General features: G+C 37.5%; 1 protein-coding gene across 10 annotated transcripts in view; it reads left to right on the top strand.

Annotated features, from left to right (window-relative positions):
* Nucleotides 1-558: 558 nt before the first annotated feature.
* The window catches only part of myh14 (myosin, heavy chain 14, non-muscle), a 49327-nt gene continuing 28076 nt past the window's right edge, over nt 559-21809 (top strand). For 4 of the 10 annotated variants that reach the window (XM_077209077.1, XM_077209073.1, XM_077209057.1 and 1 more), the window contains exons 1-17: nt 559-785; nt 5792-5960; nt 9233-9439; nt 10622-10778; nt 12794-12821; nt 13265-13382; nt 14220-14267; nt 14532-14543; nt 15396-15488; nt 15581-15644; nt 16140-16238; nt 16361-16504; nt 16643-16857; nt 20181-20333; nt 21021-21194; nt 21368-21541; nt 21640-21754. In XM_077209077.1, the coding sequence (XP_077065192.1) occupies nt 5802-5960; nt 9233-9439; nt 10622-10778; nt 12794-12821; nt 13265-13382; nt 14220-14267; nt 14532-14543; nt 15396-15488; nt 15581-15644; nt 16140-16238; nt 16361-16504; nt 16643-16857; nt 20181-20333; nt 21021-21194; nt 21368-21541; nt 21640-21754 (1960 nt within the window). In that variant the 5' untranslated portion in view covers nt 559-785; nt 5792-5801. The remainder of the gene's footprint in view (nt 786-5791; nt 5961-9232; nt 9440-10621; nt 10779-12793; nt 12822-13264; nt 13383-14219; nt 14268-14531; nt 14544-15395; nt 15489-15580; nt 15645-16139; nt 16239-16360; nt 16505-16642; nt 16858-20180; nt 20334-21020; nt 21195-21367; nt 21542-21639; nt 21755-21809) is intronic. The other 6 variants (XM_077209083.1, XM_077209063.1, XM_077209050.1 and 3 more) reach the window with 3 other exon arrangements.

Below are 21809 nucleotides of genomic sequence, written 5' to 3'. Positions count from 1 at the left end.
TCAATAATAATAATAATCAAATGCTAAACGGTTACTATATGTCAGCTGTACAGACGAAAGTGGTTTATTTGTGTTTAAATTAAATATCCTCTCGCATTTTGTTGCGATTTTGACCAAATTGTTAGGCGCGGCCATCCAGACCTCGATCTTCAGATTCCTCGGCATTAATGCGGAATCTGGGGCGCCCAGCTTCAGGGATCATTCCCGCGGCAGACAGTCAAGACACACTGCGCTGCTGTCAACAAAGAGCGCGCAAATCTCTACCCCTCCGCGCGACAGTCCTGCAGCGGCACCTGCTGCTCTCGCGCCATTGGCCACCAGCCACGTCAATCAGGACAAGCCTCACTTAATCCTATCGTATCATTGGTGCTCCAGTGCTGTCATTCTTATCATCGCGCGTATGATTGGTTGTCGAGCGAGAATCCGCCAGTACTAAGGCGTGGCCGCTCTGTTCTATTCACAAGGCGGGTTTAAAGGGATAGTAAGGGCTTTAATTCGCTTATTTTTTCTGGAGGGCGGGACTACGCGTGTATATCCTAAACGCCATTGGTCAATAGTGAGGAAGCGTCGGGGTTTTGGTGAAGTCCTCCGTTTGCCATCACTTCTCTTTACTGTCTATTTTATTCTAAGTGTGAATGAGTTTGCGGCTTCACGCGAGCGCTGTAATGTGAAAAGCCGCATTTGCACTATTAGCCCTCTCACACTGAAAAAGAAAAGCGCGAGAGCACGTTTCTTTTCTCTTCGTGGCTCTAGCCATATCCCGAGAGTGGATTAACACATTTAAGGTAAGACACGCGTTGTCTTGTATTATGTCCGTATCTCCTTATTCTGTGCCGTGCGCGTGATCATGTTTCAGTGGGTTATAGGGCCTCGAAATAAAGCCGAAAATGACACCGGAGAGGGACAGTTCCCCCCACCCCACAAGAGTGTGTATAGAAGATCTGGCAAGACCCCGGTATTAAAATGCATTATAGAAAACAGTCACATCGCGGGCACATTAACAGCATTTGCGGTATCAAAACGTTTTGTACATTATGTATTAAGTGTTTCTAATAGCACGCTCGATGAGATGCAAGTAAATGCATATATTTAATAATTCAGAGACACACAGAGACATTAATGTCTCATCTTCATATGCAGATACAATAATCACCGTTAAAGGGTGTTTCCCTAAGCCATCTTAAGAAAGTACGAACGGTCCATGCCTTTCTGTGCTGCATTAACCCACCAGACCTGCTCTATTTACGTATTTGTCACATATAGCCTAATAATGCCCGATGAATGGTTTCATTTTTTTGTAGGTCTTCTATTATGAGAATAGATTAGCTTTGCTAGACATACAGCACAGACACGACCCCAGCCCAGCTACCGGCGCGATGTCTCAAAACCTAGGGCACTTGCTACCTAGACAGCATTATAAGGCAGCATGACTGAGTCAGACTGGAACGCGCTTATAATACGCCAGAAATGCCGTATCGTAATTATGTCGGCATGAGAACCGGACGTCACTAGCGGTAACGTAATAATATAATAAAGAATAAACCGCGTGTTTGATGCTTTTTTGCCGCGTCAGATGCTGAGAATCCGTCATGGAGAACCAGACACACACACACACATGATCATGTTGATCCCTTTTGTTTAGTCTCATCTGATCATGTATATTGTTATCTCACTAGTCAGAAATGAAAGATCAGCATTAAACCCTAATTACTCTGTGTATTAGAGAGAGAGAGAGAGAGAGAGAGAGAGAGAGAGAGAGAGAGGACAGTCATGCATCTGTCACAGCCAAAAATATATGAACTGCAGGCAACAGTCACAGCTCTGAAATTCATACTGACTTCATTCATTGTCTGTACAAAGGAGTAGTCTTTATTTCATTTATTAATTTTAAATGAGTTCTTCTTTATATTTTGCAATTATTTTTATTGACATTACTGTCACCTTGTTTATTTTTTCTATTATTTAGAAAAAAATTTTTTTTGTGTGTTGGCAGTATTTAACGTAAAATACTTTTAAAAGATAAAAGTGAGAGCGGATGAGGACGAGACATACAGAATGAAAGAGATACACCCTCATTCCTGTCATATTTGTCATGCACAAGCTCACACACACTAGGACAGGTTCACCTCTTGTGAGTAAGACATGATCTCATAGTCACTGTGAGAGGGATGGTGTTGATGGGTAAGGTGTGTGTAACCCTGGTCCCTAGTGAACACACACTCACATCATGCTTGAACCATTGAAGAATCCATTAATCTGACTAGCGACCATTGATCTGAATATTGAGAGATTATGCAGTGTGATCATTTGGAAATATCTTCAAAAGTGCAACTGGTGCAACTGCCATGTGACAGATGCTGCCAACACACTTTAAGGAAAACACACCCAAGTGATTGACATCCGTAGACAAAACCAACCAGGATTACGATCATTCTGTGTTCTGTGGAAAAAAAAAACTCTGAAGCCCTCTGGGGAATTTTGAGGACTGGGATTAAGAGCAGATGACTAAAAACAATAGTTTGGCTAGTTCATACACATTCCTTATGTGTTGCACAACCTCAGTTCGAAAACTTGGATGACTTTAATTGGTTTAACAAGTTTCGTAATGAAAAGTTTTGAAACCCAGACGGGTGAGGCCACTACTGCGTCTGGTCAAGCAGGACCTGTATTGCCCACAGGCTCACAGCCTTCTTCAGTGCTAGGATGTCAGAACAAAGTGCTCTAATTGATTTCAATATGGATTTATACTGTGTTTAACAGTGCTCTTTTAATCAGGGAACCTGTTTATCCGAGCGAATATCAGAATGAGGATTTTTTTTACACCCAAAAATAAAAATTCTCTTATTCACTCGTTCTCATGTTGTTCCAGACCTGACCAATTTACAAGACGTGTATGCATATTTTAATGCATATCTGCTTCTGCCATAGTATAAAATAGGCTGATGTGCACGCCACGCATACAGTATTTTACATTATGTAGCCTATTTTAAGATTACTTTCAATACTTTATTGATTCAATTAATATTGCCTCATTGTTATTATTTATGTAGGCCTAGTTTAAGTAATTGAAAAGGCTATTGGGTAACACTATTACTTGTTACATGTAGTAATTACATCAAACGAAACATGGTTACACTTTATTTTAAGGTGTCCTTGTTACAGTGTAATTTTACATTTCAGTACTGAGTAATATAATTAACTACGTATACTTGTGTTAGGAATAGGGGTTGGGTTGGTTTAGGGTTAGTTGCATGTAATTATGCATAATTGACTGTTATTACCACAGTAAGTACATGTAGCATATGTAACAAAGGCTGTAAACTAAAGTGTCAACAGAAACATTAACCCTAAACCAAACTATAATCTTAAATTAATATTACACTTAGTATTAATTGTATAATTACATCTAACAATAAAGTGTAACTGTGTATTGTTCAATGGGTCTATTTTTATTAGGCTACTTACTACAAAAATATCTGATTGCTTGATTAATCGTCAAAATAATTGTAGTTATTACCAAAATAATTTACAGTGACTGACAGCCCTACTCACCATATTTCAATGTTAGCAAATATGAATGACATTTGAGAGCTATTTATTTTGGTCTGTTTCTTACCAAAAGTATCAAATGGATTACGATTGAAATATAGTGCACAAATCATATAGACAAATCATAATTTGTAATTTTTGGAGCTCGAGCCCCATTCATATTCAATAAAGAGCAGCAATGGAGTTCTGTGTAACATCTCCTTTTGTGTTCCATGGAAAAATGTCATGCAGGAAACATGACGTTGAGTAAATGGATGAACTATATCTTTAAGCTGGGCAGGTTTAGTGTTCATCTAGCTTTAAGATGTAGTCCCGCACTATGAATGCAATGAAGTAGTCGGGCTTATTCGGCAGTACGGCTGAATGGCCTGTTTTTCTCTGGACGTTTATATGTAGACCTCATTTCCACTCTTTGCTTTCTGGCCTGGCTGTCACTTCACCGATCCATCAAATTCAGAACATGCACACTGTCCCCCTATCCACCTCAGCCACACACACACACACACACACACACACACACACACACACACACACACACACACACACACACACACACACACACACACACACACACACACACACACACACACACACACACACACACACACACACACACACGCACACACACACACACACACACACACACACACACACACACACAGAGGAAGACAAAACTTGTATTTAGATGGAGTGTGTCATTTTTATTTATATGCTAAAATACTTTCTCCTATCCCAGTTTAACATGCAAAGATAATTATAAGTAAGCCATTCATAGGTTGATATGATTTCCCTCACGTAAGTCTAAACACTGTGGTGGTATGAAAACAGTGCTCTGCTTTAAGCCATTTCTGAGAAACATTGTTGAACATTGTTGAACACTGTTGATATTTGAAATCAACCCAAACAAACACAACCCTCCCTTCATTGCTCCGCCTCCAAAATGCATGAACACGCAATGCAAGAGTAGGTGTCTCTTCATCATAGCTAAAGCGAAGCAAAATGAATGCTTGCAAAATAAAGATGGGAACGTATGAGTGAGTGAAATGGCTGATGAGAAACAATGTTGATCTTTTGAACTTTCTATTAATCAAAGAATCCTGAAAAAGAATGTAATACAGTTTCCACAAAAATATTGATTAAGCAGCAAAACTGTTTTTAACATAACAATAAAACATTTTCTTGGTCATCAAATCAGCATATTATGATGATTTTTAAGGATCATGTGACTGAAGACTGGAGCAATGATGCTAAAAATTCAGATTTGCAAACACAATTGCTTTTTAAATTGTAATGATAATTTCACAATATTACTGTTTCTTGCTGTATTTTTGATCATGTAAATGTGGCCTTGGTGAGCATAAGATTAACATTAAACATCAAAAACATAATAAAATCTCGCCAACCGTTCACTTTTGAACAGTATTTTCAAATCACTGTCATAAGCAAAATCTAAATATCTGGTGTGGCCAGAAGCTGTTTTCAGTAGTGCATCTCATCCTCATGGACGGCACCAGATTTGTCAGTTCTTGCTGTGAGATGTCTCGCCACTCTTCCTCCAAGGCACTTGCGAGTTCTCAAACAGGTCTTGGGTCACACGTTATAATAATAAATAAATAATTGTTTATGGTTCATGGGACAAGCATCAAACATATTGTTTAAACCCTTTTCAGTAAAGATCTGTTATGCTTGAATTTTACAAAATTATTTTTTAAAATACTGTATCCTGAAAAACAGACATTTTGTTCTTTATTATATTTGAGAATTCTTTGATATAACAACATCAAAAATGTTTGATGTTTGATATAACAACATCAAAAATATCTTTGATATAACAACATCAAAAATACACATGTGTACGGTACATATGTGTATTTTTTGCAGTACATGTGGTTGTATATTTTCTTAATCATATTTGCACAGGCTATGCGCTTTCACACACACATTTTCTCATCTGCATACTGTCGCTGAAGCTCTTGATCAGGGCGTCCTTCAGTATAACTGCAGTATTAAATGTCACAATACTGTAATCATCTCCATATTTCTCTCTCAACACTCATTGTCTGTTGGTTTGTCTCCCCTCATCCCGCTCTGTTGCACTATCCTGTGATTGATGGACTGGATGATTGCCTCAGTGGCATCATAATGATGATGGTTATAATTCGATTAAGGGTAATGATCGGTCTCTGCTGTGTTTCCTCCATGAAGAGTTACAACTCTCTCTCTCTTTATTTCTCCTATACAGTTCTTCAACCATGTCCAGGCCAGCGGGCGGCAGTGTTAATGATGTCACCCGCTTCCTGTCCACGGGGGCGGGGCCTGGGTCACCAACTTCAAAGTTCTCCGCCTCCAGCCAAGCTGATTGGGCGGCTAAGAGACTCGTATGGGTGCCTTCAGAGAAACATGGGTTTGAGGTAAGGCTGATACAAAGAGTTTTGGTCAACTAATATAGATTTTTTTTTGATAGCCTATGCTGATATTTTAGAAGGTATTGTGGCCGATGTAAAGGCGATATATATATATATATATTTAATCTATTTAATTTAACGATAGTAAATAATACATGCTGCTATAAAATGTATATTTATTTGACAATATATTATATAGAAACTAAATTGGATTGTTTTGTGTGAAAATGAGCCAATATGGAAAAACATATTTAAATAATTTGAACTGGGTGAAAATCAGTTAATGCAAAATTTACATACACTGTGAATATGACAATAATAATAATAGATTAAAGACAGAAAATTTCAATAATGTAAATGGTATACAAAAAAGTATTATAGTTTTTGCCTTTCGATTAGGCCTACTAATACTAGAAAGGCAAACGCTAACCTTTTTTCAAATACTGTTTAATTTCTATAACATTTCAGATCTAATAAATGATTAGACATAATTGTCATACAAAGACAGTAAACTCAGCTCTGTCCAAATAAAAGTCCTAGCCAAACAAAAAAAAATGCAAAGATTTATTGGTCCAAAATTAAGAACAGTGATCACACAGAACGTGTTTTTCCATTTCACTGCACTACTTTTCCATTGTTTTTCAATGTAATCACATGCTAGATGGACATCTATAACCCACGTCAAGCGTTACACGGCATTTCAAAAATGTGAATCTCAAGTTAACTCTTTCCCTTCCAGCGTTTTTTTTTTAAGTTGCCAGCCAATGCCAGCAAAATATTTTATTCTAGCTTCATTCATTCCTTTTCATCAACACTTGACTGTGGGTAAGTTTCATAAAAAAAGCAACATTTTGAACAAAAAGCTGAGAAAATTGTGTTTTTGTCAATTACTACGTCCGGATCGTTTTCAAAACGAACATCAAAACAGTAGATTGCGTCCTTCAACTATGGGGTTAGAATTGTTGCATTATTCCAAATAAATAGATTGAGATTCCCAAATAAATGTATATAGTTACACAAAAATTTATAAAATTCACAAAATAAATAATATGAGATTTGCATATAAAAACTATTTACAAATGTGTTTTATGTCACAAACACAACTCTGCATTTTTTGATGATAGCTTCCTGCGCATTTGTACATCCCCGCAAGCATATGGATTTTGAAACACTTCTAACGTCCAGACGTGCAGAGAAATCCACAAATAAGTGGACTCCACCAATCGTCTACTTAAGCCAATCAGATAACAGCCATTTGAGCTGACCAATCATAGCATGCTCTCGCTCCAACCAATCAGGATTTGCTTTACAATCAGTCTTGCCATGAATTAACTTTGCTCATTCATCTGCATTGGCTCAAATAAGAAACATAAGGCCCCGGAAATGGTACAGTAAAATATGTTTAAATTTTAGATTTCGTTAGACAATTAGACTGTGTATTAAGCCAGGCCACAGTATTATATTTTATGAGGTTTTGAAAATGCGAGAAAGACAGCGCTTTACATCTCTGTTATGGGAGCAACACGTTATGGAAGCATCACGTTATTCAAGATAGAACAAGCATCAATAGCTGACTAATGAATAACTAGATTCAACCGTGTGATAGACATGTGAGTTTGTGTAATAGCTGTAATTAGATGTAAAAACCGCCAATAGCGTTTCCCAGTTCTTCAGTCAAGCAGTTTTAATGACGTATATGAGCAGCTCCGTGTATGTATTACGCTCTATAGATCATTATAAATAGTACTTTAAACATTAAATAATGTGTTACAATTCCATTTGTTTGTAGAGAAGATATAGGTGGGTTCTTTTTAAACGTTTTACAGGTTTGTTGCATTCCAAAGAGATCATATTGATCATGGATTTAAAAGTAAAATGCTCAGAAGCGATATGCATATTTATTTATCAGTTAAAACACTTGATCACACAAATTAGATTTAATATGAATCAGGCTTAATAGTTTTTAAATTGTAAAAGTTACTTACATCATCCAAAATAAATACAGATTTTTCAGCATTGCAAGATTTTTTGCATTTTCCACTCGCAAAACCCCAACTATATCGTTATCGTTTAAGTCGTTATTGACTAATAAGTCGTTATTGACTACCCCTCCACTGTAGCTTTCAAATATCATTCCCACTTATGGATATACAAGCTTGCCACTTTATGTCTCTTGTGAACATAGAACCAGTTTTAATATTCCCTAAAATTCCAAGGTAAATAATTCTCAGGTAACTAAATGATCACAAAATGAACCAGAGCTTTTAGCTGGTTACCCAAGGTTCTTGAAGAGCTGTTGTATTACAAGCCATGACAGGAGGCTCTAATCTGCTGCTTAACTTTTGACCTTGTTTATGTTGGTCTCCTTCTAGTTAAAGTTTCAAATCTAAGAAGCTAATTTAGGAAGTCTTATGCAGCCCACCTACCTAACACGTGGCTTTAGTGCTTTGATATGACACTCTATAAATAGCTCAATACACTTGTTGAACCAGGGGTTGCTCAATGCTAAACGTCACCGCAATGCAAAATGAGGCCTCGTCATGAAGTGTCCCATGTTGAGAATGTGACTGACTGCCAGAGAGAACAGAGAGGGAGATCTCAGCACTTCCTGTTGGATGTCATGAAGGCGGCACTCTATACTCTCACTCCCTGTGTCTCAGTATATCTATATCTGTTTCTGGACCCCTGACACACTCCCCCTCAGACTGTCTGTCTCCATCAAACATGAATGTATTCTCTGTTTCCAACAAAGTGAGTACGCTTGTGTGAGAGACTCAGTGGTCTGTAGGAGAATATTAAGTATCATTATCAATCTCTGAAACAGATAGACTGTGTGTGTTTATCGCACAGTGTTGTTTGAATAAACCCACTAGCACAAGTCCCACTGTGCTTTGGTAACATTTCTGGTAGGGTGCATCTCCTGAAACCATCATCATTCATTTAAAAAGGCTTGGGCCCGTCATCGCTGCTTGCAGCTATATTTTTATTTATTGTTTTACATTACAGTACTGAGACATTTATGTGCATAATTGTCATGAAAACAGTGTCACAATTATTTTGGAGTGACATTTTAGACTTTTGTCTACATAATATCTGAGCCAACATTGGACATTTGACTTTACAGTGATTATGACTTTAATATTAATATCAGGACATTGACACATTGGCTGCAAATGTGGAGTTGGTAGCGCATGTTCGCTGAAAGACATTTTACATGGAGCGCAATCATTTAATCTCTCGTCATCCTTTCGTTTTCTGCCTGTGTTTCCTTTGGTCAGTCTGCAAGTGTGCGCGAGGAGCGGGGCGACGAGGTGGAGGTGGAGCTTACTGAAACTGGGAAGAAAATGACGCTTTCGAGGGAGGAGCTGCAGCGGATGAACCCTCCCCGATTCAGTAAAGTCGAAGATATGGCAGATCTCACATGCCTCAATGAGGCCTCTGTCTTACACAATCTACGAGAGAGATACTATTCAGGACTCATATATGTGAGTGTTTCCCTTTAGCCAGAGTTGTTTCCCACATGTCTTTAGCGATCATTCAGTCCTCCTGACACATGCCCACGACTGTGCCCTGCCATCACATGAGTGTGTGGGTTTTCTCTGAGTAAGTGAGAAGGATAGTGTTACACACACAGATATACACGCGTGTGTTTGTTCATCAAAGGCTCTCGGTTTGAATTTCTGCTCAGGTTTCATGTAGAACGCAGCCAAGAAAGTACAAACACACATGAACAGAGACACTTATACAAACGCAAGATCAAGGAGTATTTATATACAAGGAGTATCACTTTTACTATCATAAAAGTTAGTATATACTTTGTGTGTTTATAAACGTATAAACGTTTGTGTTGTGTGTATATATACAAACGCACACAAACTTTTATGTTAGATGCGATTAACCGATTTTGACAGCACAAGTAAAATGTAATTATATATGTAAATATTTGGTAGATTTTTTTCACTCAAACGTCAACAAAATTTTGACTAAAATAAATGCAGTGTGAAATTCACTCAAATTAATATGGTAAATTTATTATGATTTTTATATTATTATTAATATTATATATAAAGTAACATAACACAGAAATAAAAACGGAACATACAGTTTTCCACCAAAATAAAAACTCAGTGGTTTAACATTTGAAAAGGAGAAAATTAAGACACAAATGTTAGTTTTAGTAATACTAATTTAATAATGATTAATTTTAGAAAGAGTTATTAATTTTACAGTGAAATAGTCTAGAAAATTTTTTTATTTTGTTTTATATTTTTATAATTATAATAGTAATGTCACATTGATTTATAATTACAGAAGTTTTGCCCAAATTGTGCAGCCCTACAAACAAGCACAGCAAACCTAGAGCTCTTTAGAAAAATCGTTGCACTAATCTTGTAAACTTTAGAAAATCGAGTGATAAGTTCTTCCTTTAAATTTGCTTATTGTGCTTGATTTTACAATGTTTCATAATGTACTTTGAACAGAGCACTCTGACTTCAGGAGCTTCTGATTTTAAGTGGCTGCTAGTTTTGTGTGCAGTATCCATCAGGCAGTCAGTGAAGAGAATGTGGGCGGTCTGAGGTTGTTCAGTCTCTGCCAAGAATAGTTTCTACATACAAAATCATTAGCCTATTTCTAACTGTCTTAATTATTGTGTTTGTGTGCCACAGACATACTCCGGCCTGTTTTGTGTGGCTATCAACCCCTATAAGAACCTGCCCATCTATACAGAATCCATCATAGAGATGTATCGTGGGAAGAAACGGCATGAGATGCCTCCGCATATCTACGCCATATCGGAGGCGGCCTACAGGAGCATGCTGCAAGGTACCATGGCAACCAACTATCCTGCTATAGGCCTGCTTCAGTTTATGTGAATTTATTCATACACCTCTGCGTCAAAGTATTTAGAAAGAAGAAAACCAGTTTCATGTTGCTACATGAAGTTTTAGATCTTTCACACACTTAGTAACAGTGTGAAATCCCCAGGCATGACTGAGACACTGAGATTTGGCATTTTCACCCTGGATCCTGCTCTTCAGGGTGTGTCTGTGGTTAATAAACTGGCTCAACTGGTGTGTGTGCGTGTGTTTTCTGGGAAAAGGAGCCATGCCGATTATGTCATGGGTCTTTCCTCAGTCTGTTACCAGTTGCAGTCGTTGTTGTCTTGGAATAACAGAGCAATTAATGGCGCAATTGAAGAATCAGAATTGAGTATTTCAGTGAAACGTGTAAAAATATAAAGTGAACGGTGTAAGGTTCTGCAGTAAGCAAAGGACTGCCAGTGCCAGGTTAACATAAAACAGGCAATGAATCCACTTTAAACACCACAACTACCGAAACCAAGTGTCTACACCAGACGCGAGCGTTGCGACACGACTAAAGCAAATATAACCCATTATAATCACTGATGCTGTCTACACTGGATGTGGGGCGAAACGACAAATTCCAGCAGTAAACAGATGCCCCGTTCTATTCTATTTCCAGAAACAACAGAAGCCTATTGTCATGATCACAGTGAATAAGGTCCACAGAAAAAGTTCAGATGAAGATGAATTCAAAAATAAACAATTTAATCAAACAAACTCAGATAATCCACAGAAAATCAAGGCAGAGAAACGAGGAACTTAAATACACCCTGGTAACGAACTAAAAGACTAACAGGTGTGATGATCAGATGAATTGCCATAGTAACTAACGATGACGGGAAACATGAACAAAGACAACAGGAAATAATGAGAAGCAAACTAAAAGTCCATGATAATGAAACTAAATGAGGAAATGACTGAATATCTCTGACACCTATTTTTTAAATATTTGTTTAATGGCATCATTAACAAGCATTTTATGAAAAAAGGCCAGTACCAACTATATGATTTTTTTTGTCGATTTTAGCCATTAATTATAGGCATTCAGCATTACATTATAATTGAAAGCTATCAATTTGAATATTTATTGTGCTTTAAAAAATGTAACAACTTTTAATTCAAGTAAACTTGAAAAAATAGTTACATAAACCCATTGTAATGAATGTCACATTTACCTGTGTGCTTCAATATATCAGGACTCAATTATTTTCTATTGGCCCAGTCAGACGGTTCAGATTTTCACTTGCCCTGTAAAATGCTCAAAACATTATTGTTTTTGACTCATGTAACCTTGTAAACAGTTTTTTTGTGGGTAAACAGTTTTTTTGACCCATGTAACCTTGTAAACTTTTTATGAGAGGTAGAATATAAACAAAAAATTGAATAAAGTTATCAAACACACATAAATTAAGCGACTTTCTGTGCGCATGAGTGTGTGTGTCACAGACAGATTCACAGACTTGCGCCAGTGCTGCACTGCATTCTCTTTTGTGTCGTATCGTGCTTAGATGGTTTAAAAGCATTTGCCTGAAAAACAGCGGGATCTTACAATGTAACGCTAGCCAAAGGATGAGGAAAAAAATGGGGTATTTTTTTTAGTTTAGTACTTTTCTTTTCTTTTCTTAATGATTTTAGTTTTAATACAATACAACTGTGTTGTATTGCCACTGTCAAATGTAAAATCTGGGTCCTGGAGCAAAACTAGATGCTCTCAATATTGATATCATTTTATAATTGTGTCATTGAGTTACTTTCAGTGTCTTTGGGTGTCACCCCCTACTTTTGAGTCATAATAATTCAATTATTATTCTCTAAGCATTTTTATTACATAAGTTTTCTCTTATATACCAAATGTTTAATTTTCAGAAATTTGACACAATTCAAATTCATTTTTAAATCAAGAGCAATTACTGTAAATGTCAATTGGTCGTTCTAATGTCCCTATTCATGTGTTTTGTTTTTTTTCTCCTACAGACAGAGAAGATCAGGCCATTCTGTGCACGTGAGTTTCCACTGCATATTTGAGTTTGAATACGTATATGTGGAATTACAGCTGAAAGATTAGAAAAATCAGTGAACATTTAATTGAGCATTTAACATGGAGAAGTTAAGATGGTTTGCAGCATGAGGAGAGATGTAAGACTGGTATGTGACTTGAATGTCTTAGTAGGCACAACAGAAGCCTTAAGGGCACAAAAAGACCAGATCTTACCCTGTTTAGTCCCTAAGGCCTGTTATAACGTAGAATAGCATGTTTTTCTACAGATCTCTATTTTCTTACCATTTACTGGCACGTGTTTCTAATTTTGTTACAAATTTGTTTCCAGCTAAGTCATTTAAGTCATCTGCCAGTATTTGTTTGAATAACTCTGAAAATAGTCTGCCCCTATTTTACAGAAGAAGGTGGTTTATTTGTTCTGTTTATGTATGTGTGTGTGTGTTCAGTGGGGAATCTGGTGCAGGAAAGACGGAGAACACAAAAAAAGTGATTCAGTATTTGGCACATGTGGCGTCCTCACACAAGTCTGGCACTCTGGGACGGCCCAAAGACATCGCCCTACAGGTGAGGACGGGGGACTGGCGGAAGACTTTAGGGAGATAAAAAGCTATTTCTGCATTCTGCTTTTCTAAAACAAGTCAGCACATGCTTACCTTTCTATTTTATTTATTATTATTATTATTAATTTTTTTGCTGTTATCTGTAGTTCTCTAATAACTGTTTTATTACATGGCTCAACAATAAGGATAAATAATACAAAATGCAGTAATAATACAAAAATGATGTTTGTAGTTGCCTTGCCAATATTTTCACTGGAACCACAAATACAAATGATTATATAATTAATTTAAGTGATTTTTTAATTTATTGCTTAATTAAATCTGCAAAAATTATATTTCATTAAATATTAAGTTTTTTTTTTTTTTAGGGATGCACAAATATGACTACAATTCTGACCAATTATGATAAGCTGATGCCGGTAACCAGTAAATGGTAGATTTTAAAATTCTGTACTAGTTTGTCAAAAACAATGTACAAATAAAATAAAAAATAAAATCAGTTGTTTTAAATATTTAAAGTGAATTGTAAGAATTATAAGAAATATAATATAATTATATATATATATATTACATATCCCCAATATTGATACGTTTTTTCACTCTTTCACACTACCCACGGGCCATCCTTATAGTTCCGTCTTGAATTATAAAGCTGTATATGTTGGTGTATCTGTGTGCTATATACAAACAAACCCCAAAACATCCTTTCATTTGCATTTCCTTTTCTCTAATATTTCGATTTCCGCTCTTCTTGGTTGCCTTCCTCACCCTGTCTCCTCTCTTTCCTGGGTCCTGCTGTTTCTTTCTGCTGTTGGTTTCTCTGCTCTTTGTCCTGCTGAAGATGGATGGCACACGCTCTCTGGGCCGTGGCAGTAGTGCTGTGAACAGGGTGAGTGGGGGCTTTTCTCTTCATGACTGGCACATCCGGCGGACAAGAAGGAGTTCAAACTATAGCAGTTCTAATTCACATCCTCCCACTTTAACCTCATAATGTGTGATATCATATGTCTTATTAATGTCTTTGGATTTATTTATGTTTCTTTTTTGATCATGTTTTTATGTTTTTGCTCATCAACATGTTCTATTTTTTGTCCCCTGTGTGTTCTGTGCACTTGTTCAACCACCCCATCTCTCTTTTTTTGTGGACTAACAGACAATGCAGTATGTGAGTATTGTTGTGTTCTAATGCTTCCACTTTGGGCCTGTAGGGGGCACTGTATACATATTAAAGCTTTGCTATGGTATTTTTTTAATTTTTATTTTTGACCTATATAGACCATACTAGTCTATATAGGTGAGGGTGAAACCTCATAGCTTAGACAGAGGTTCTCTAGCCTGTACATGGAATTTGTTTTTTCTGGCTTAAGGCTTTTGCTGAGCTGCAAATTTATGAGTTTGCCATTTCAGCTGTCTGTGTGTGTGATTCTTCTGAGCTAGCATTAATTTGAGGACAAATTTCAAAGTTGAGGAAAGATGTAATGTAAATTGTTTCCAGACATTTATTTTTACATAATTTACATATTTTCTTATTTATTCATTAAACATATGCTAAACTTAAAAATAAAATATTTAAGTTATGTTTAAATTTTTTTATTGAAAACTGCAATGAAAAATATTTCTCTATACTTATTTTTTAAATTTCTGTAATTAAAACAGAACCTTTTAATGGTAGTAAATAGCTTTTAAAATATCTAAAATTATATAAATTGTTCACACACAAAAAAGTATGCACTTTTTTTTTTGCATGTGTGTACAATAAACAGTGATTTTAGAAACTGCCATTTGACTAGATTTGAGAACTAGTTTGTCCTTACAATACATCTGCACTCCTTTAGAAGGTGTGTTTCTTGTCTGTGGTAAGTCTCAATTTAGTAAAATAAATGCGTATGTGTTTTTGCAAAAGAGTGTGATTGTTTGGCTGCAGTCATATGCTGATGCTGGGCTGATGATGGGCTTTTAGCTGTAACGTAGGTAATATTCCTGCACTGATATGCTGTTATTTCTGTCCCGTGACAAGGGGGAGCTGGAGAGACAATTACTGCAAGCGAACCCCATCCTCGAGGCCTTCGGCAATGCCAAAACGGTCAAAAACGACAACTCTTCCAGATTTGTAAGCCCTGAAACGCCACATCTAACCATAAACACATAAAGTTATCTCTATCACATGCTTTGTTCTGACATGTATTTTTTTATTTGTTTTAGGGCAAATTCATCAGGATCAATTTTGATGTTGCTGGATATATTGTTGGTGCTAATATTGAGACCTGTATCCTTCAAACATCCACTACAAATCACTTTTACACCAGATGATAATTAATGACGCAGTGAAAAACTAGCGTGGACAGGTTTATTTTTGCGGCTGAACTTATTGCGTATGCATTTGTTGGAGTTTCCCTTCCAGACGCAAAATTTATGGGAGGAGAGTGTATAAATGAATCATGCAAGGTGATTTACTAACGTTTGCGCTAGTCAGTTTACTGGTATTTGCACCATTATTTACAGCCCCAAAAAAAGCAAGTCTTTAACCAGACGTGAATTTGCGCTGCTCTTGGTAAATTGCATTGGTCATTATGGAAACGATCCGGCTGCGTCTGTGTTCTTTAATTTGTGCGTCGTCGGTAGATCACTCGCAGAACTTTCCACTCCCATCTGCGCTTTTTTGGAATTGCGCTCACGCTAATTTGTCCATAAATCTGGCCCATAATGTACAGCAAACAAAGTGTGTATCGGTGCATTTTTCATTAACCTGCATGTGTATCAGATCTGCTGGAGAAGTCTCGAGCCATCAGGCAGGCCAAAGAGGAGCGAACCTTCCACATCTTCTACCAGCTCCTCTCTGGAGCTTCTGAGGCCATGAGAAGTCAGTAGACCACACAAACACAGAAAACACACTGCTTCACAATATACAGGTTTTTTATTCTCTCTAATGGAAACATATGGAAACATAATCACTGTGTTTATTTATTCTCACCCTTTCTGTAGAGGAGCTTCTGCTGGGCAGCGCGGATCAGTACCGCTTCATCTGCGGGGGGTCACTTCCTGTTCCGGGTCAGAGTGATTCAGAAAACTTCACTCAGACAATGGATTCAGTGACCATCATGGGATTCACCCAGGAAGAATCCACATGTAAGGGAGAAAATGGTCTCAAATAGATCTAGAAAGGGGACATCACAAGATTGCATAAAACATTTACTTGAATTAAACATAAAAAAAAGATTTTCTATCCTGCTGTCCATCCTGATCTCTCACTCTCTCTCTTTTCAGCTATGTTAAAGGTGATCTCTGCAGTGCTGCAGTTTGGGAACATCTCGTTTCACAAAGAGAAGAACACCGATCAGGCCTCCATGCCGGATGACACAGCAGCACAGAAGCTCTGCCACCTGCTGGGCATCAGCGTACTGGAGTTCAGCCGAGCCATTCTCACACCCCGCATCAAAGTGGGCCGCGAGTACGTCCAGAAGGCCCAGACCAAGCAGCAGGTGTGTTCATGTAGTGCTTTAAAAATACTACAAATGTACATTACAGACTGACTCTGAGAAGGAAACTCGCTTGTCTACTAATAGTTGAGTTAATTTTACCCTTAAAAGATTGACAGTGACCTCATTTAAATATTCACACTGCAGTGTTATTTCAGCATTTTTAATGCATGGTTAAACAAGGGTGTCTAAGCTATAAATCATAACTTTTGTTTGAATCATTAGTGAACAGTGTCGCATATCAAACCATTTCAAAGTCACAGCTCCGCATAAAGTGCTTTATAGATTTTACTATCATTATTTATTAGATATTTCAAAGAAAAAATTGTCTTTAATTCTTATCAAAATGTACACTTCCATTCAAACAAACTTTTTAAGAATAAATTAATATTTCAATTTTTCAGCAAAGGTTCATTAAATAGATCAAAAGTGACAGTAAATACATTTGTAATGTTACAAAAAAAATTCTATTTCAAATAAATGCTGTTCTTTCTATTCATCGAAGAATACTAAAAGAAATGTTTCCACAAAAAAAAAAAAAAATGAAGCAGCACAGCTGTTTTCAACATTGATAATAATAAGAAATGTTTCTTGAGCACCAAATCAGCATATTAGAATGAATTCTGAAGGATCATGTGACAATGAAACCTGGAGTAATGATGCTGAAAATTCAGCTTTGACATTACAGGAATACATTATATTTTAATGTATATATCAGTTATTTTAAATTGCAATAATATTTCCCAATATTTCTGTTTTTACTTACATTTTTATTCAAATAAATGCAGTCTTTGTGAGAATAAGAGACTTTTTTCAAAAACATTAAAACATTATACTGAGCTCAAACTTTTGAATGGTAGTGTAATTGCAATACCTGCTCCACATATGAATTTTTTTTCAAATCAGGGAAATTCATTCACTAAGCATGCATACGCTCAAATTTGTGCGTGAAATCTTTTTTCATGAACAGATCATGATTCTCCATATCAAAAATAAAATGTAGGAACAATTAAAACCACACGTACAGTACGCAAAAAGCACTTTCTCTGGTTGGCCTTATAATTGTTTTAAGAAGTTATAGGCAATTTCATCACAACTATATTATATTATATTATTTTATATGAATCGCTGACATCATGTTTTTGTGGAAGTGTGCATAGAAAGAAGTAGCGGGAGAAAGAGTATGTGCTTTCGGGACATAATAAAACATAATATTGTGGCAAAATCATGGAAATAATTAATTTTTAATTCGTTAAGTCATTTTTATCATCAAGCGTAGCGTTAGTTCTGGCACCTCACTTTAGTCAAGCTCGCATTAGCTGACTCTCAGCTGATATCACTGTATACATATATGAGCTTCCTCAGTATTATCAGCAGCTATCGTGTTTCTCAGGAGCTATTTACCCTCCTCCATCCCCAGCTCCTCCTCTCATCCAGTCAGGATTTGGCATTCTGATTCCCCTTTGAATCAGACTAAATTCTCAAATTATGTTGTACATTAAAGGGCACCTATTATGCCCCTTTTTACAAGATGTAATATTAGTCTCGGGTGTCCCCAGAATGTATTTGTGAAGTTTCAGCACAAAATACCCCACAGTTAATTTATTATAACTATTTGAAAATGTCATTTTTGGGGCCTGTTTTAAAAAGAGCTGTTGTAAATGAGCTGCATATCCCCGCCCTGCCTTTGGATGAGGGCGTAACTTGCATACCTATGGCAATAAAAGTTGGTAGAAGCAGAATGGCTGAGAGTGAGAGACGCACTGTTTTGTATGGCATTCCGCCGTACATGTTTGAACCGGAATCAGACCCAGATGATGAAGAGACTCCGGCAGAAGAAACACAAATGAGAAAGGACCAGGACGTCTCGGAATGGTTATTTGATACATTTATGTACTTATAGAGTTGTAATCGCGTCCCCTTTGCAATTATGGATGTGTAACACACACACAGACACACACGAACTGTGATAATGTTGGCGCAATTTTTTGAAACTACAAACAACGAAATTACATTTATGTGATGTTTCTGTCTGCACGCCAATATCCCTCGTTCTACAGCTTCGTGTCGATGTGCTGGCCTTTGTATATAGCAATTTTGATGTCTTGTCTTTACAGAAAACATGCACAGTTTTTAATACAATATCTTTAAAAAATATGTTTATAAACGTGTGGTACACACTATACAAACAAGGTTCAAATGGTATACACAGACATCCTACGACGACAACAACTTTAGACGCATTTGTTGTTGAATTGGCTGACATCAACTGAAATGACTATTTGCTCAAAAATCCTAAAATACACTTACTTCTACTGGAGGTGACGTTGGATCGCGAATAGTAGGCAACGATCCGCACTTGAGGATTAACTTTGAAGCAAGACCTGCTTTGAATTGACCCTAGTTCACAAAACAGTCAGTCAGAAAATGATTTGCGCAAACATAAATGTATTTTCGAAGTTTAAGTGGCGCCTTTCCTTCGTAAATAAAATCCATCCACTGCGTTTACAGTGGCTCTGATGTCGGAAGTAAGTGAAAACTACTATCAGAACAGCGTGTAGAACACCGGCTGTCGTTGAAACAATGGAGGCTGGTGTACAGATCACCGAGGGCGGGTCTATGCCAAAACCACAGTGTCAATCAAACCACGTCGGTGGGGCTTGCGCAATTCTACGTCACATTGAGCCGAATCTTAGAACAGCTCGTTCTGAGACAGTGCTTATGATTTAATGAGATTGTAAAAAAAACACTGGGTGGATTTTTATCATTCTAGGGTGGTTTTGCTCACACACTGCCAACACACACTTATGTTCAAACACCCAGAGTTCTCGCCCAGAACAGAACCATACCGCCAATACAAACTATATGCTAATGGTCAATCGTATTTGACGATAGTGGTCCTGACAGAACTATTGTTTTCTATATTTATTTGCTTGGTCAGTGTTGTTGTGAGTTTTGGTTCTTTTGCTGTTTTTCGGATAAATATTTTGCGAAGTGATATGGAACTGTAATGCGGTACAAGACCTGCCTGGAACTACTTCAGCCGTGCGTTTCCCTGAAAATAATTGCACAGTTGAGAACGTTCGTCAACCAGTCAGATTCAAGCATTCAACAGCCCTGTAGTATAATACGAAATAATCCGTACAGTTATTGGTGAGTCAGACCCAATGTTTAATGCTCAGTTAGCGTGTCCTGATTGGCTGTCATTTTGTGACTTATTGCAGCATTTCATCAAGTGAGGACAAATAAAAATACTTTTTTGCTTCAATGATGCTGTTGAAAAAAACCTGAATTTTTATTTTTTCCCTTTTGGTGGGCGTGTTCAGGCTGATTTTGCGATAGAGGCTTTGGCGAAGGCCACATATGAGCGTCTGTTCCGCTGGCTGGTGCACCGGATCAACAGAGCCCTGGACCGCAGGCAGCGTCAGGGAGCCTCGTTCATCGGGATCCTGGACATCGCTGGATTTGAGATCTTCCAGGTGAGCCAGATCCGAGCAACACTAGTGGCACCTAGCAGAATTACCAAAATAAAGCATATTTTCAAACAACCTTGCAAATACCCTTAGACTCATTATGCCCTTTCATGCATTTAGTCTCCCCTAACTCAAACTAATCACAAAAACAGTTCTCACGGGTGCTTGTGAAGCCACATCTCTACAGGTAAAAGTAGGCTACTTTCAATAAAATTTCCAACATATTAGAAATCCATTCAGCTGTGTTGCTATGTGTCATGAGTAAACAATTATTTTTTAAGTAGAAACTAATGAGTTCATGACCTGTTTAATCTTTGAAGGTATAAATGCATTGAATTTTGGCTTGTACTTCTGTAACGGAAGCTGAATGTCACTGTCACCCATGGTCTCACACCAGCTAAACACCCTCTGGCTCCGCCTGCTACAGTAGCCACGCCCCAAACTCACGCTATTGGTCAAGCTGGAAAGAGATTGACAGATCTGAACGAACCACTCTCAATGTTTTGATGGTGCCAGGAAAGAGGCTCAATGTTTACACTTTTAGGAGATAAACCCATGAATGACATACTAATAGTAGTCAATGGACAATAAACTGGGTTAAAAGAATGAATTTTAACAGAAAAATCCTACAGACTTCACCTTAAATGTCTGTTAATTATTGAAATGTTATTCTCTATGTCTCTTTCTCAATAGCTGAACTCATTCGAGCAGTTATGTATCAACTACACTAATGAGAAACTGCAGCAGCTGTTTAATCACACCATGTTTGTACTGGAGCAAGAGGAGTATCAGCGAGAGGGCATCGAGTGGAACTTCATCGACTTCGGTCTGGATCTTCAGCCCTGTATCGACCTCATTGAGAGACCGGTCAGTGTGTGTGTGTAGATCTTAATTCACATAATAGAGAATGTATGACAGTTTGCTGTCATTCAACCTGATTTGATTAAGGTGTCCTGGGCAAATCACCCCTTCTGCCCCTAAATCCGCCACTGTTTGACATGCAGTGCCTTGATAGTGTTTCTAATTGGTTCGCTCCATAGGCTCATCCTCCTGGCGTGCTGGCATTATTGGATGAGGAGTGTTGGTTTCCGAGGGCAACTGATCGCTCATTTGTGGACAAACTGTCAGCTGAGCAGGGTTCACACTCAAAGTTCATGCGGCCGCGGCAGCTTAAAGAAGAGGCCGACTTTTCCATTGTACACTATGCTGGCAAGGTCAGATGGTTTTTTTTACCACCCTAGTCTCTCCATTGTTCCTTTTTCTATTCAACATGAAGTCAAAATGGACTCTGTCTACTTTCTTACTCTGTCAGGTGGACTATAAGGCAAGTGAGTGGCTGGTGAAGAACATGGATCCTTTGAACGATAATGTGGCATCTCTCCTGCATCAGTCATCTGACCCCTTCATCTCTGAGCTCTGGAGGGAGGGTGAGGGGAAGCGTGTGTGTGTGTGTGTGTCTGTCGTAAATCATTGTTATACTGG

This window comes from Siphateles boraxobius, unplaced genomic scaffold (assembly GCF_051911475.1).
Source record: "Siphateles boraxobius isolate OS27281-9 unplaced genomic scaffold, OSU_SipBor_1 12, whole genome shotgun sequence".
NCBI lineage: Eukaryota > Metazoa > Chordata > Actinopteri > Cypriniformes > Leuciscidae > Siphateles > Siphateles boraxobius.
The sequence above is the reverse complement of the archived record's forward strand: the minus strand, read 5'-3'. Positions and strand labels throughout refer to the sequence as shown.